The 15,296-nt window shown below is 34.5% G+C and overlaps 4 protein-coding genes across 8 annotated transcripts; 3 read left to right on the plus strand and 1 right to left on the minus strand.

Annotated features, from left to right (window-relative positions):
• Positions 1-1,708: 1,708 nt before the first annotated feature.
• Positions 1,709-6,166, plus strand: AT5G38340 (Disease resistance protein (TIR-NBS-LRR class) family; the record flags this gene model as incomplete). Of its 3 annotated transcripts, NM_001344240.1 has the most annotated exons (5): positions 1,709-2,442; positions 2,613-3,744; positions 3,850-4,143; positions 4,244-5,593; positions 5,766-6,166. In NM_001344240.1, the coding sequence occupies 4 exons, from the start codon at positions 1,841-1,843 to the stop codon at positions 5,393-5,395; spliced, it is 3,180 nt and encodes a 1,059-aa protein (NP_001318694.1). The 3 variants fall into 3 exon arrangements, with proteins under 3 accessions (NP_001318694.1, NP_001330323.1, NP_198650.1); NM_001344241.1 differs by having other exon boundaries at positions 1,709-3,744; NM_123195.1 differs by lacking the exon at positions 5,766-6,166 and having other exon boundaries at positions 1,841-2,442; positions 4,244-5,395.
• A 952-nt stretch (positions 6,167-7,118) lies between these two features.
• AT5G38344 (Toll-Interleukin-Resistance (TIR) domain family protein) lies at positions 7,119-8,494 on the plus strand. Its single transcript, NM_001036903.3, has one exon. The coding sequence runs from the start codon at positions 7,284-7,286 to the stop codon at positions 7,923-7,925; it is 642 nt and encodes a 213-aa protein (NP_001031980.1). The 5' UTR covers positions 7,119-7,283; the 3' UTR covers positions 7,926-8,494.
• A 1,408-nt stretch (positions 8,495-9,902) lies between these two features.
• AT5G38350 (Disease resistance protein (NBS-LRR class) family) lies at positions 9,903-12,862 on the plus strand (the record flags this gene model as incomplete). The annotated part of the gene is made up of 3 exons (NM_123196.2): positions 9,903-11,114; positions 11,218-11,520; positions 11,786-12,862. Exons 1-3 carry the CDS (start codon positions 9,993-9,995, stop codon positions 12,860-12,862), a joined length of 2,502 nt encoding a protein of 833 aa, NP_198651.1. The 5' UTR covers positions 9,903-9,992.
• Positions 12,863-13,044: 182 nt separating this feature from the next.
• On the minus strand, positions 13,045-14,975 carry AT5G38360 (alpha/beta-Hydrolases superfamily protein; the record flags this gene model as incomplete). 3 transcript variants are annotated; one of them, NM_001344242.1, is made up of 8 exons in its annotated part: positions 14,576-14,959; positions 14,408-14,452; positions 14,192-14,324; positions 14,038-14,107; positions 13,890-13,938; positions 13,725-13,822; positions 13,501-13,639; positions 13,251-13,415 (listed from the first exon to the last, which is right to left on the minus strand). In NM_001344242.1, the coding sequence occupies exons 1-8, from the start codon at positions 14,888-14,890 to the stop codon at positions 13,251-13,253; spliced, it is 1,014 nt and encodes a 337-aa protein (NP_001318695.1). In that variant the 5' UTR covers positions 14,891-14,959. The 3 variants fall into 3 exon arrangements, with proteins under 3 accessions (NP_001330232.1, NP_001330231.1, NP_001318695.1); NM_001344244.1 differs by having other exon boundaries at positions 13,045-13,415; positions 13,725-13,938; positions 14,576-14,975; NM_001344243.1 differs by having other exon boundaries at positions 13,045-13,415; positions 13,725-14,107; positions 14,576-14,963.
• Positions 14,976-15,296: the final 321 nt, after the last annotated feature.

Genomic DNA, 15,296 nt, shown 5'->3' on the forward strand with positions numbered 1-15,296 from the left:
TACGGTTTTAGAGGCCTACGACAATATTTAAGAATGTGAAATTTTAGATTATCAAACAAAGAGTAAAATGTACATAAACTTAAAATCTGAAAAACAAATCTTTAAAAAGCATTAAAAATAGAAAAGCTTCTAATAAATGAGTTAAGTATCAGTATTGGTATGAATAAAACCTTTGGAATATTGATCACAAGAAAAAATAATTGAGTAGTTAGAAAGATAATTTCTATCAAATGTGGCTTATGAATGAATTATATTTAGTGTAGCCTAAGGCATTTGCCTTTTTTCTATAAGGGGAGGCTCGGCTATGCGCGGGCGGTGATTAAGGCGTCGGGAATTTAGAACTCCGGAGGGAAGCCCCAATAAAAGTAGCTGAAATCTTGGACTGTCATTGTCATGAGAATTTTCCGGAATTGTTAGAAAATTAAGGAGGGGATGAACAAAAAATGGAATAGTATAAGAGAATTTAATTCATGTAATATCAAATGTTCGGTAAGTTTGGTATATGTATTTGATTTTCAGAGTTTATGTAAATTTTATAGAAATTATTTTCGGAGTAATGTCGATTCATTTTCCAATGATCTTATCACTTGTCTCTTCATACAAGCCAAGATGAGTCGACAACTTGGTTTTATCCTTCTTTCTTTTCTAGTTTTCTTCTATGTAAACGAAAACAAATTTCACATGTAACGATTTTTTCTAATATTAAGAAATAAATACGTTTAGAACGTCTAAAATATTTATACACCAAACATTAAAGATCAAAACTATTAAAGAAAAACTGTTAGAAACAACACAATTCCAAAAGATTTAGATCAACATCTTTATTCTCATTTTTATCAGCTTCATCATGCCTCCAAATCTGATTAGTCCAGAAACAGGTTATCAAAATTAAGTTTTCTAAGATTAGTTCTCAAAAAATTATGGTTTTTTGTGTTTACAAAAATTTGTGTTTTATGGACAATAGATTTCGGAAATTCGCAAACCTAGATTTTCACAATTTATCTATATTATTATCATAGCTAAAAAGAAGCTCCATGAATGTGTTTACGCAAAATCAAAATAATATCTTATAAGAGCTATACACCTCATTATGAATTTTCAATTTTGTTTAACCTTACTGTGTCTGTACTTATTGAGAGTCTTTCTTAAACTATAAGTTTAAGAGCATCAAAGTTTAAACCAGAATATTTCTATCAACGTATTGGGAGAAGGAGACATTCGACTAAAGAATGATCTAAAACAAAACAATTTTTTTTTTCTTCCGCTGCAAAATAGAAAATGTTTTAGCTAAAAATACACAATTTAAAATTTGAATATAAATTTTACATTCTTTCAAAAAAAATATATCCACTTTCAAAAGTTCAATCAATACAGAAATCATTATAAAATATTAAATTTATACATTATTTGCATAAAAAAACTTGTAAATACTTAATTGTTATGCAACAAAAAATTTGTTCAAGGAGTAGTAACACACACCTAATCAATAATAGAATTTAGAGATTTGTCTACTTTATGTAACAAAGATAGGTTTTATTACACCTAATGATATTTAGCATTTGTCCTTATTTGGACAAGTTGTAATTTTTTAACTGACTTTCTTATTTATTGTTGTTTGACTTTTATGTGTCGGTCATTCTTTATCAGTTTTTCCAAAAACAATATGATTAAAAATTACAAGTAGATCGAGAGACTGTTGCAGATTGCTCTTAAATGACTTATCTCGATAAAATCATTTTTTCAGATACAACAAACAAAGAGAAAAAGCCCTTTCAATTTCTTTTTACAGATTGCTTTCTAAATAGCTTTGAGAAATTGATCTTCTCTTTATCATACTCAAATGGATTCTTCTTTTCTCTCTAGTTTTTGTGCTACAGCCATAATTTTCTTCACGCTTTTCGGTACAATATATTTCATGTTTTATAGAAAAGTCAAATCCCATCAAGAAAACAAAACAATAGCTTCTTCTTTAGCTCTTCCAACTATTCCATCTTCTTTGTCCCGAAAATACGATGTCTTTCCGAGTTTCCACGGAGCAGATGTTCGCAAAACCTTTCTTTCTCACATGCTAAAAGAGTTCAAACGAAAGGGAATCGTTCCATTCATTGATAATGATATCGACAGGAGCAAGTCTATTGGTCCTGAGCTCGACGAAGCTATCAGAGGATCAAAGATCGCAATCGTCATGCTCTCAAAGAACTATGCTTCTTCATCATGGTGCCTAAACGAGTTGGTGGAGATCACGAAATGTAGAAAAGATTTGAATCAAACAGTGATGACCATTTTCTATGGCGTTGACCCAACAGATGTAAAGAAGCAGACAGGAGAGTTTGGGAAGGTCTTCGAAAGAACTTGTGAAAGTAAAACAGAGGAGCAGGTTAAGACATGGAGAGAAGTTTTGGATGGTGCGGCAACAATCGCTGGAGAGCATTGGCACATCTGGTTTGCCTTCTTTATTTAGTTTTTACTTGCTCTTAGTAATATTTCACTATATTTATTAGTATCTTTTAGAAAATAACAAGACAAGCACCACATATTTGTTTTGGATGTGTATGAGAAAAAATTTATGAATAATTAGGGGATGTATAAAATGATCTCTCTATTTTTGCTAGGGATAATGAAGCGAGCATGATTGAAAAAATTTCCATTGACGTTTCAAACATTCTTAATCGTTCCTCACCCTCAAGAGATTTTGACGATTTGATTGGGATGGAAGCTCATATGGAAAAAATGAAATCGTTGTTGAGCCTACACTCTAATGAAGTGAAGATGATTGGGATTTGGGGTCCTTCTGGGATTGGGAAGACCACCATTGCAAGAGTCTTATATAACCGTTTTTCTGGCGATTTTGGATTGAGTGTCTTTATGGACAATATTAAAGAGTTGATGCATACAAGACCAGTGGGTTCTGACGATTACAGTGCAAAGTTGCACTTACAGAACCAGTTAATGTCCGAGATAACCAACCATAAGGAGACCAAGATTACTCATTTAGGAGTTGTACCTGATAGGTTGAAGGACAATAAAGTGCTTATTGTCCTTGATAGCATTGATCAATCAATACAACTAGATGCTATCGCAAAAGAAACTCAATGGTTCGGTCCTGGGAGTCGGATTATCATCACAACGCAAGACCAAAAACTTCTGGAGGCACATGACATCAACAATATTTACAAGGTGGAGTTTCCATCAAAATATGAAGCTTTTCAAATCTTTTGTACGTATGCTTTTGGTCAAAATTTCCCTAAAGATGGTTTTGAGAAGCTTGCTTGGGAAGTTACAGACCTTTTAGGTGAACTACCATTGGGACTAAGAGTTATGGGCTCCCACTTCCGAAGAATGTCTAAGGATGATTGGGTAATTGCATTACCAAGGTTAAAGACTCGCCTTGATGCTAATATTCAAAGCATTTTGAAGTTTAGTTACGATGCTTTATCTCCTGAAGATAAAGATTTATTCCTTCATATAGCATGCCTTTTCAACAATGAAGAAATAGTGAAAGTCGAAGATTATCTTGCTTTAGATTTCTTGGATGCGAGGCATGGGCTTCACCTCTTAGCTGAGAAATCTCTCATTGATCTCGAAGGTGTTAACTACAAAGTGCTAAAAATGCATAATCTACTAGAACAATTGGGTAAAGAAATTGTCCGTTATCATCCGGCACACCACTCAATCCGTGAGCCTGAAAAGCGTCAGTTTTTGGTTGATACTAAAGATATTTGTGAAGTACTCGCCGATGGCACGGTTAGTTATATTATTAGTTTTATGTTTTCTTGTTCCCTAAAATTAAAATCATTTTATAGCTTACTATATATATCTCATTATCCTCCTTTTTTGGTCTTTTTGCAGGGTAGTAAAAGTATTAAAGGTATATGTTTCGACTTAGATAACCTATCAGGGAGATTAAATATAAGTGAGAGAGCTTTTGAAGGAATGACTAACCTTAAATTCTTAAGAGTTCTGAGAGACCGAAGCGAGAAGTTGTACTTACCGCAAGGTTTAAATTATCTACCTAAGAAACTTAGATTAATAGAATGGGACTATTTTCCGATGAAAAGTTTGCCTTCAAACTTTTGTACAACGTACCTAGTCAACCTACATATGCGGAAAAGCAAACTTGAGAAGTTATGGGAAGGAAAACAGGTACATAATTATTTTCAATATGGTTTTTTTTTTCATCAAAAGGAGTGCTCTAAATACTAGTAATTGTGTTTCCTTATGCTGTCTTTATTTGTTTGTCCAGCCACTTGGTAACCTGAAGTGGATGAATTTAAGTAACTCGAGAAACCTAAAGGAGCTACCTGATCTCTCAACAGCTACTAAACTTCAAGATTTGAATCTCACTAGATGCTCCAGCTTGGTGGAGATTCCTTTCTCTATTGGAAACACCACTAATCTTGAGAAACTGAATCTTGTAATGTGCACTAGCTTGGTGGAGCTGCCCTCCTCTATAGGAAGCCTTCATAAATTGCGGGAGTTGAGATTACGAGGATGCTCAAAGCTAGAGGTTCTTCCCACCAACATCAGCTTGGAATCTCTCGATAACCTTGATATCACTGATTGCTCACTGTTGAAAAGTTTTCCTGATATCTCCACAAACATTAAGCATCTCAGCCTCGCGAGAACTGCAATTAATGAAGTGCCGTCGAGGATCAAGTCATGGTCTCGTCTTCGTTACTTTGTAGTGTCATACAATGAAAACCTCAAGGAATCTCCGCACGCTCTTGATACCATCACAATGTTGTCGTCTAACGATACAAAAATGCAAGAATTACCTCGGTGGGTCAAGAAAATCTCTCGTCTTGAGACGCTTATGCTAGAGGGATGCAAAAACCTGGTAACACTCCCAGAACTTCCGGATTCCTTATCAAACATAGGGGTAATAAATTGCGAGTCACTAGAGAGGCTTGATTGTTCCTTCTACAAACATCCAAATATGTTTATCGGGTTTGTTAACTGCTTGAAGCTGAATAAAGAAGCGAGAGAACTCATCCAGACCAGTAGTAGCACTTGTTCGATCTTACCCGGAAGACGAGTGCCTTCAAACTTCACTTACCGAAAAACTGGAGGTTCCGTGCTTGTCAATTTGAATCAAAGTCCTCTTTCTACAACCTTGGTGTTTAAGGCTTGTGTCTTGCTGGTTAATAAAGATGATAAGAAAAAGGAGGCCAATGGTACGTCATTTCAGGTATATTATCGTATAATGGACAAACGCAAATTGGGTGTTATTGTTCCATGGAGATCTGCACACGGCTTTGTTGTGCCTCCAATTTTGGCGGAGCATTTGCTAACCTTTGAACTTGAAGCGGATGTGAAAACCAACGAGTTTTTCTTCGAGTTCGAAGTCAACCGTTACGAAGTGGTGATAAAAGAATGTGGAGTACTCCAACTCTAAGTCCTCCATTTTTTTGGAAGACTGGTTGGGACGCACTTGGTTGAGAACTTGAGAGAAGAACAAGACAGTGATCTATTGTTATTGTTTCTTCCACTTACCTGAATCCCACCTCCAGTTCCTCTATAACATCCATGGCACGGCACTTCTTCAATGCGTTTTTCCTAACAACCACCGTTTAAAGGCGGAGAAGGAGACGAGGTAAAGTTTTTTCCATAGTAATACTGTTTACTAAAATTATATCCCTAGATTGAGGAAGTTTGTTGCACAGGAAACATATAATGTTAAGCTTTTGTGCCGCAAGATTCCTTGCTCAAACCATATAATGTTACTCAAGCTAACTAAATGTTTTCTTTTTCTTATGATGTCGTAGATTTGACCAGCACAGTAGTTTGTTAAGCTTTTACTCCTTCGATTATCCAAGGTGGAGAGTCTACAAGAGGATGAATGTTTTAAGGTCTAGGAGCATCAAAAAGAGTTTGCGACATCAGGTACGGTTGCAGGCATCTAGAGTTTGGACCCTAGCCTCCTTCTACCATCTTCTTTGGCCACATTACAGGGTTTATCTTTCTTTGTATTTTTTAATCATTGCGCTTTCAGCGATATTAATTTTATTACAATTTTCTTGAGTTTATTTTTGGCTTTGTGATTCTCTCGTCATTGAATTGTTGGCTGCGTCTTAAGAAACTCAGAATTGTTAAAGAAAATAAGGTTAGAAATAGTTTCTTGGGTTACAAGCAATACCAATCCTCAACACTAGACACTTTTTAAGTTATAGAAAGCTTTCACTCAAATATCTAAATTTTTTGGCGGAGCTAAAACATAAATGGATATAGTAAAAATACCTGCGAAACATGTAACTTATTGCAAGATACTTGACTACTTCTCAAATGGACTGGTAAATCGACTTGCCTACAAATTGGATAAGATTTTTACTTTTTTTTTTATAAATGTAATGTTAAAAATTATATTCCTGAATAATAACATTTGTTACATCAAATGGAAGTTTTCTGAATAATTTGAGAAGGTAAAAAAATTGATAAAAGAAAAACAAAATTAAAATGCAAACCAAGCTTGGAGGCATGGTTCGTATCTCTTGTCGTCCGTAGCCCGAATCATTGAGAATTGGTTTCGAATTTGTTTGTCTATCCAAGTGATGAGTTTTGTGGCTGGAGTTGATGTCTCACCATGTCTCCTTCCATTGTGCTCTCTCCATTATGTGTTCCTCGTAATCTCTATATGTATTTTTAATGTTTTCAGACTTCACCTTGACTTATAAAATAACAGAAATCAGACGATCCAAAAACTTTTAATAGTATTCTCTATAATTTACACCTACTCTATATAAAAAAGGAAAAAAAAAAGATTGGTTTTACACCTAATTGATACCCCTTAAGAAGACTGACCGCTATTTAGCATTTGTCTTTAAGTGATCTTTTTTATTTATCTTTGTTTGACTTGTGTGGCTAAGTAATATGCGTCTTACCTTCGTATTTCATTGTCTAACTAACGTCTGCAATTTTGGTTTAAGATTGATGATCGCTCCATTTTCAGCGTTAAAATCCTTTTCTAAGAAATATACGCTACATCGTTTCGTTCCATCTTCGGCATTCATTATTCTTTTTTCCTAGAAAATTAACAGGATTAGTTTTTTTTTCTTACAAGATTTGCCCATTATACACAGATTATTGAACAGTTGAGTTCGGTTTAAGTCAATGAATCTATTATTAATTCCAAGTGGGATATATAATGTTCTTTGAAGGTTCCTTTGTGCCTATCTCAAATAAAAGCATTTTCCAGACTCAACCAACAAAAAAGCCTTTTCAATTTCTTTTTACAGATTGCTTTCTGAATAGCTTTGAGATATTGATTTTCTCTTCATCATACTCAGATGGATTCTTCTTTTCTCTCTGGTTTTTGTGCTGCTGCCATAACCTTCTTCACTCTTTTCGGTACAATATATTTCATGTTTTATAGAAAAGGCAAATCCCATCAAGAAAACAAAACAATAGCTTCTTCTTTAATATCTATTTCATCTACTCCATCTTCTTTACCTCGAAAACGGAAACACGATGTCTTCCCTAGCTTCCACGGGGCAGATGTTCGCAAAACCTTTCTTGCTCACATCCTAAAAGAGTTCAAAGGGAAAGGAGTCGTTCCATTCATTGATAATGATATCGAGAGGAGCAAGTCTATCGGTCCTGAGCTCATAGAAGCTATTAGAGGATCGAAGATCGCGATCGTCTTGCTCTCAAGGAACTATGCTTCTTCTTCGTGGTGCTTAAACGAGTTGGTGGAGATCATGAAGTGTAGAGAACAGTTGGGTCAAACAGTGATGACCATTTTCTATGACGTTGATCCAACAGACGTAAAGAAGCAGACAGGAGATTTTGGGAAGGTCTTCAAGAAAACTTGTAAAGGTAAACCAAAAGAGGAAATTAAGAGATGGCAAAAAGTTTTGGAGGATGTGGCAACAATCGCTGGGGAGCATTCCCGTAACTGGTTAGCTTTCTGGATTTATATTTTGCTCTGATTCATAATTCATTAACACATCAAACTAAAGAGGGATAATTACCGAAAAAACCCGATTTATTTAAAATCTCCCAGAAAACTACTTGAACTTTTGGGTTGGAAATAAAATCACGATCTATTTTTTTTTTTTTCAATTACCACCCTTCACCGTAACGGACCGTTAACAACGCTAACCAAATCGTCGAACCTAACGTATTTAATATTTGCCAAAAAAAAACATGAACTTATTTGTTGTAATAAAAATACCCAAACTAACTTAACTTGGAGATAGAAAACACGATCTATTTTTTTTCCCCAACCAAATTGTCAAATGTTATTAATTTTATTTATAAGATATTCTTAAAAATGGACTATTGAAGAAATCCTCTAAAAGCTTAAGTTCTTGAGTAATATCAACCAAAATCATGTTATTGATGGGTAAGTTTTATCCTAAATTACTAATGTTGTTTTCACCATCTATCATATATCTAGATTTGATGTAAGCAACAATAAATTAAAAAGAATACCCCTTCAGTTACCGAATGTTCTTATTAATTTCTTCAATTTATTGTGGTTAGCTTCTGAAATGGATAGATGTAGTATGTTAAAACTAGAATTCAAATTTGGTCCAAAATCGATTATGAGTTTAAAGGGATAAATCGGCTTTATATATAGCCATTCTCATTTATCACGTGCAAAGAAAATGAAAAAAGTAATTGTAATTTTATTTGGTTAACTCTTTTGATAACCATTACGACAAAGTGGGTGAAATTGAAACAAAAAACTAGGTCATTCTTTTTATTTCAATTTTAAACTAATCAATAAATTTATGGCAGCGAATAAAAAGTTTAGGCATTGTTTTGGCAAATATTAAATAAATCGTGTTTTTCAGGAATTTTCTATAATAAAATTAAAAATGTTTGACGATTTGGTAAAACGCCATTAATGGCCATTACATCAAAGGGAGGTAATCGGAAAAAAAAAGTAGATCGTGTTTTTTATTTCCAACCCAAATTTGTTTGTATATTTTTCTGCCAGCGAAAAAAGTTCAAGTAATTTTCTGGCAGATTTTAATAAGGGAAATTTCCCAAACTATATTTATTGGTAGCTTTTAAAAAAGGGAAATTTACTATAGTGACAAATATTTTGTGTTTTATAACTGGCATGTCAAAAATACAGATTTTTTATATGTAGTCTATACAGGTTTTTCTAAAACTTTAATATCTTGAATGGTTGTGTAACATATCTGCCACATATTTATTTTGTAACCGTAGATTTTTAATTGTGTTGGCAACATATTTTTTGATTTAAATAAAAAAATGTCGCTTAATAACAGATTTTTAACCAAATAATAAGAATATATAATGAGGACAGATTTATTTTATGTAATCACAAACTTCTAAAACTTGTTGATAAATCTATCTGACATTTTACGAGAAGTTTTTTTAAAAAAATTACTACACACTCACATAGTGATAACATATTTTTTTTTAGTCATTACAGTTTTGTTTTTCGGGATCTAAAGCATAACAGATTTTTTCATGTCCTGTTATACCCGATTTTTTTATGACTTAAATAACCTTTTTAGTAATGACAGACTTTTTGTTGGCAGATTTGTTTTTGAAATTTTGATACATCTAGTTACATGAGAATTATTATATAGCCTCACGTAAAACTAAAGTTCGACGACACAACTCCAAATCTTGCGGTTTGATTGTATCTTTAAACAGGTTCATTTTTTTCTTCATAAAAACGGGTTTGACTGCATTTGGTTACGAAATACTTTTAATAGATCCGGAAGATATGTTTAATTTTTAGAAATCAAAAATGTTTTTATTTTAGGAGAAATTTTATTAAAAACGTGATTAAAGATTAATTAGTCTTTTTACACATATTTGAGTTATAATAGTTTTTGACTTGGATTGGGAGTTATTTATGCTAAAATTTGAGTCAATTTGGGCAAATCTAAGTTTTAAAAATATTAAGACAACCAATACATAATTTTTGGATGTGTATGTGATTTTTTTTTTATGAATATTAATTGATGTATTAATTGATCACTTCATTTGTTAGGGATAATGAAGCAACTATGACCGAAAAGATCGCTACAGATGTTTCTAACATGCTGAATAATTACTCACCGTCAAGAGATTTTGATGGTTTGATTGGGATGGATGCTCATATGAAAGAAATGGAATCGTTGTTATGCCTAGACTCTGATGAAGTAAGGATGATTGGGATTTGGGGTCCGTCTGGGATTGGGAAGACCACCATTGCCAGAGTCTTATATAGCCAATTTTCTGAAAATTTTGAATTGAGTATCTTCATGGGGAATATCAAAGAGTTGATGTATACAAGACCAGTGTGTTCTGATGAGTATAGTGCGAAGATTCAGTTACAGAAACAATTTTTATCCCAAATAATCAACCACAAGGATATGGAGCTTCATCATTTAGGAGTTGCACAGGATAGGTTGAACGACAAGAAAGTGCTTATTGTTCTCGATAGCATTGATCAGTCAATACAACTAGATGCTATTGCAAAAGAAACTCGGTGGTTTGGCCATGGAAGTCGGATTATCATCACAACACAAGACCAAAAACTTTTGAAGGCACATGGAATCAACCATATTTACAAGGTGGAGTTTCCATCAGCATATGAAGCTTATCAGATGTTTTGTATGTATGCTTTTGGCCAAAACTTCCCTAATGATGGTTTCGAGGAGCTTGCTTGGGAAGTTACAAAACTTTTAGGTCATCTACCTTTGGGACTAAGAGTTATGGGTTCCCACTTCCGAGGAATGTCTAGGCATGAGTGGGTAAATGCTTTACCAAGGTTAAAGATTCGCCTTGATGCTAGTATTCAAAGCATTTTAAAGTTCAGTTACGATGCCTTATGTGAGGAAGATAAAGATTTGTTCCTTCATATAGCTTGCCTTTTCAACAATCAAGAAATGGTGGAAGTTGAAGATTATCTTGCTTTAAGTTTCTTGGACGTGAGGCAAGGGTTTCACCTCTTAGCCGAGAAATCTCTCATAAATCTTAAGTTTTTATCTACTAACTGTACACGTATAGAGATGCACAATCTACTAGTGCAATTAGGTAAAGACATTGTTCGTCATAAGCCTGGGCACCAATCCATTTGTGAGCCTGGGAAGCGTCAATTTTTGATTGATGCTAGAGATATTTGTGAAGTACTCACTGATAACACGGTAAGTTATATTATTAGTCTCTTGTTTCCTTGTTCTTTACAAATTAAATACGTTCAATAGCTAATTATCTCTCGTTTTCTAACTTTTTCTTGTCATTTTACAGGGTAATAGAAATGTTGTAGGTATATTTTTGGAAGTAAGAAACCTATCATGCCAATTAAATATAAGTGAGAGAGCTTTTGACGGAATGTCAAACCTTAAATTCTTAAGATTCCATGACCCATATGACGACGAAAGTGATAAATTGTACTTGCCACAAGGGTTGAATAATCTACCTCAGAAACTTAGATTAATAGAATGGAGCCGGTTTCCGATGACTTGTTTGCCTTCTAATTTTTGTACGAAGTATCTAGTCGAGATACGTATGAAGAACAGCAAACTTCAGAACTTGTGGCAAGGAAATCAGGTACATAATTGTGGTGTTTCTCTCCAATTTTATAATATTGGGTTTTTCTTTCTTACATATTTAGGTGTCAAAAATGAGAGATCTCCCGGTATTATTTCTTAGAAGGCTATCTCTTGTAATCTTTATTATGCTTGGTGACTTGTAGTATCCCTCCATGATTATTGGTTAGTATCATACTATCGTTGGTGAATTGTAGTATCCCTCCATTATTATTTGAGTTTAATTTTAATGTGTTTCTTTATGTTATCTTTATTTTTTTGTGCAGCCCCTTGGAAATCTCAAGAGGATGGATTTGAGTGAGTCGAAACACCTAAAAGAACTACCTGATCTCTCAACTGCCACTAACCTTGAATATTTGATTATGTCTGGATGCATAAGTTTGGTGGAGCTCCCCTCCTCTATTGGAAAGCTTCGTAAATTGCTAATGTTGAGTTTACGAGGCTGCTCAAAGCTAGAGGCTCTTCCAACCAATATCAACTTGGAATCTCTCGATTACCTTGATCTCACTGATTGCTTATTGATCAAAAAATTTCCTGAGATCTCTACAAACATTAAGGATCTCAAGCTCACGAAAACTGCAATAAAAGAGGTACCTTCGACGATCAAGTCATGGTCTCATCTTCGTAAACTGGAAATGTCATACAGTGAAAACCTCAAGGAACTCCCGCATGCTCTTGATATCATCACAACGCTGTACATTAACGATACAGAAATGCAAGAAATTCCTCAGTGGGTTAAGAAAATCTCTCATCTTCAGACACTTGGGCTAGAGGGATGCAAGAGGCTGGTAACAATCCCACAACTTTCAGATTCCCTATCACAACTAGTGGTAACAAACTGTGAGTCATTGGAGAGACTTAATTTCTCCTTTCAAAATCATCCAGAGAGATTTCTCTGGTTTCTAAATTGCTTCAAGCTAAATAATGAAGCGAGAGAATTCATCCAAACTAGTAGTACCCATGCGATCTTACCTAGTAGAGAAGTGCCTGCAAACTTCACTTACCGAGCTAATGGGAGTTCCATAATGGTAAATCTGAATCATAGGCCTCTTTCTACAACTTTGAGATTTAAGGCTTGCGTCTTGCTAGTTAAAAAAATTGACAATGATAAGGAGGAGGCCGCTGATAGGAGAACAACTGTAATTCCTAGAATCAGGGAGAACGATAAAATTGGCGTCGATGTTCCATGGAGATATCGCTTTCACGTGCCTACCATTTTAGAAGACCATTTGCTCACCTTCCAAATTGAAGCTGATGTGACGTCCAACAAGCTTTTATTTTCGTTCGACATCAAGGACAACAACCAAGCGGTGATTAAAGAATGTGGAGTACTCCAACTCTAAGTTCATTTGGGTCTCTTTCGGATTTTTGTAAATAGGATTTGTTGACGTTGAAGAAACCTTCGGGAAATCACGAGCTCTCACAAGGAGTCCGGACCGCCTCCAGGAATGGAGAAATCCAAATCGAAGCTGAAAATATGGCTACTCAACGGATATGGCAAAAATCATGAGACAATGAGATTTTTGGACTGTGTTTGGCATTTTCTTGCATTGTTATTAATTTTCTCGAGAAAATGAGACTCTTAATTTCTAGATACTAGATCGACAATTTGTTTTCTTCAACACTGATCATCTTTTTAGTATCCGCAAACTAAATCAACACTTCACTTTTTTCTTCCTTTTAACTAAACAAAAAAAAAATAGAGAAGCAACTATCTACACAAATAGTCCATTAAGCAGATAAACTCCCCGGTTTAGATAAATCACATAGCCAACTCAAAAGAACCTTAGCACCTTTCTCCCATGAACAATCAAGCATCATGTCATGAGCAACACCTTTAATACAAACCGGTTCAACCTCATAAAACCTCCCGGTTTCCTTCAGTCCTTCATCGTCCTGGAAATCCATAACCCATTTCGGTTTAATACAAGTACCAAGATTGAAAAACTTTCATGTTTGGTGATGCGTTCTTAGTTCTTACCACTATGAAGTCATCTTTGGCACCTAAAACAAGAACCTTGGTCGAATTCTCCATTGGTTTTGGTACTGGAAGTGATGCGTTTAGCTTTCTCAAATCAAACAACGGTATTCGTGAACTCTCACTCATAAGATCCTGGTAACTAAATCGAAATAAGAGAGAAAACAATCTCTTTAGATTATTGAAACGTGATTTAGATTCAAGTTGACTATCGAGCTAGATTATACCGCTTCACAAGTTGATCATCCATGGCTTGAGAGAAGAATGTTTCTCGACAAAGAGGAATAGATTTCTGAAAACCTTTAGCAGCTAAACTGAGAGTAACCTACTCAAGAACAAACATTGTTGAAAACATGACCCTAGCAAGATCAAAGGCAGAACAAGAGCTTTACCTTAAAAGCAGCCACAGGTTTAGAAAAGAGATAACGTAACACTAAGCCGCTGAACAAAGAAAGAGAATCCCAAACGTTACATATAAGCTAGCTAAAAGAAGAAGAAGTTCTCTGATATAGGAAATAGCCAATGGTTGTGACAAGTTACCTATTACCGGAAGGTGGAACCGAGCAAACCATTACCGCCCCTGAAAGCTCTGGAAACGCATTTTCCGTACCTGAATACGAAACAACAAACTCATCGGTTATCGTATAGGCCTGATCCTAAAAACGCAACTCATTTCGATGTATCTACACCTTACCTAATGAACGCTTGTTTACAATATTTGCCAAGTAATATTGAACAATGAGTCCTCCAAAAGAATGACCAACAAGAACAGGAGGTGAAGAGCCAAGATTCGATTCTATAAAATCTGCAATATCACTTGCGTGCGTCTACTACACAAACAAGTAATACAAATCTTGCTGAATCAAGTAATGAACCAATGAAGACAATGCACATTGCAATTTTCAAGTACCTGAAGTGTTCCAGCAACTGTTCCCAAAGGTTCATCACTTTCACCCTAAAAGATTCAAAGATGACAACATCACAATTCACACACAAATCACATAATTTCAATTCAAAGTTTGAAACTTTATGTTCTTGATAGTCTAAAAATCAAAATTTTGGTCATTTGAGAATTTACCTGACCTAATAAACTAACAGCATAAGAATCAAACCCAGAAGAAGAGAAGAAAGGTAACCAATTTTCAGCCCAACACCAAGCTGCGTGATAGCTTCCATGTACAAACACCAATGGTGGATTCTCTCTTTCGGATTTGGATTTTCTCTGCTCGATTACCTCCATTTTTAGACCAGAGGGAAGCTTGTGCAAAAGGCGGGTTTGCCCCTTTTTCAGGTTGTATGGAATCGTTGTTCTAGGGGAATTGGTGAGAGCTGCTATGGGCATTTTGAAGTAGGATAGGCATGGGAACGAGGGAAGTGAAGAAGACGCCATCATCGTTATTCGTTAAGCTCAGAGCTATTCTGATTTCTGAAAAGGAAAAGCTCTCAAGAACTTTTTTAATCTGAAGTTTTACTGTTTTACGTTAAATAAATATTGTAAGGAAAAAACTATAGAATATAAACACTGTTAATATGCTTGAAAATTATTTTGAAAATACTCTAAAATTTCTTAATAAACTCTTGAAAATTCGAAAGTCCAAAAGATATGTATTTCATATATCTTACTCCGAGTTATTCAATTTTACACATAACTAACTAAAAGTAAATATATTTTTTAGTATGAATCTGAAATTTAAGAGTTTTTTTCAGATTTTTTGGAATTTTTCAAGAATTTATTCTCATATTAGAAATAAATTTCTTATTTCAATATTAATATTTTTGATCGATATTTAGAAAAGTTA

Source organism: Arabidopsis thaliana, chromosome 5, assembly GCF_000001735.4.
Source record: "Arabidopsis thaliana chromosome 5, partial sequence".
Classification (NCBI taxonomy): domain Eukaryota; kingdom Viridiplantae; phylum Streptophyta; class Magnoliopsida; order Brassicales; family Brassicaceae; genus Arabidopsis; species Arabidopsis thaliana.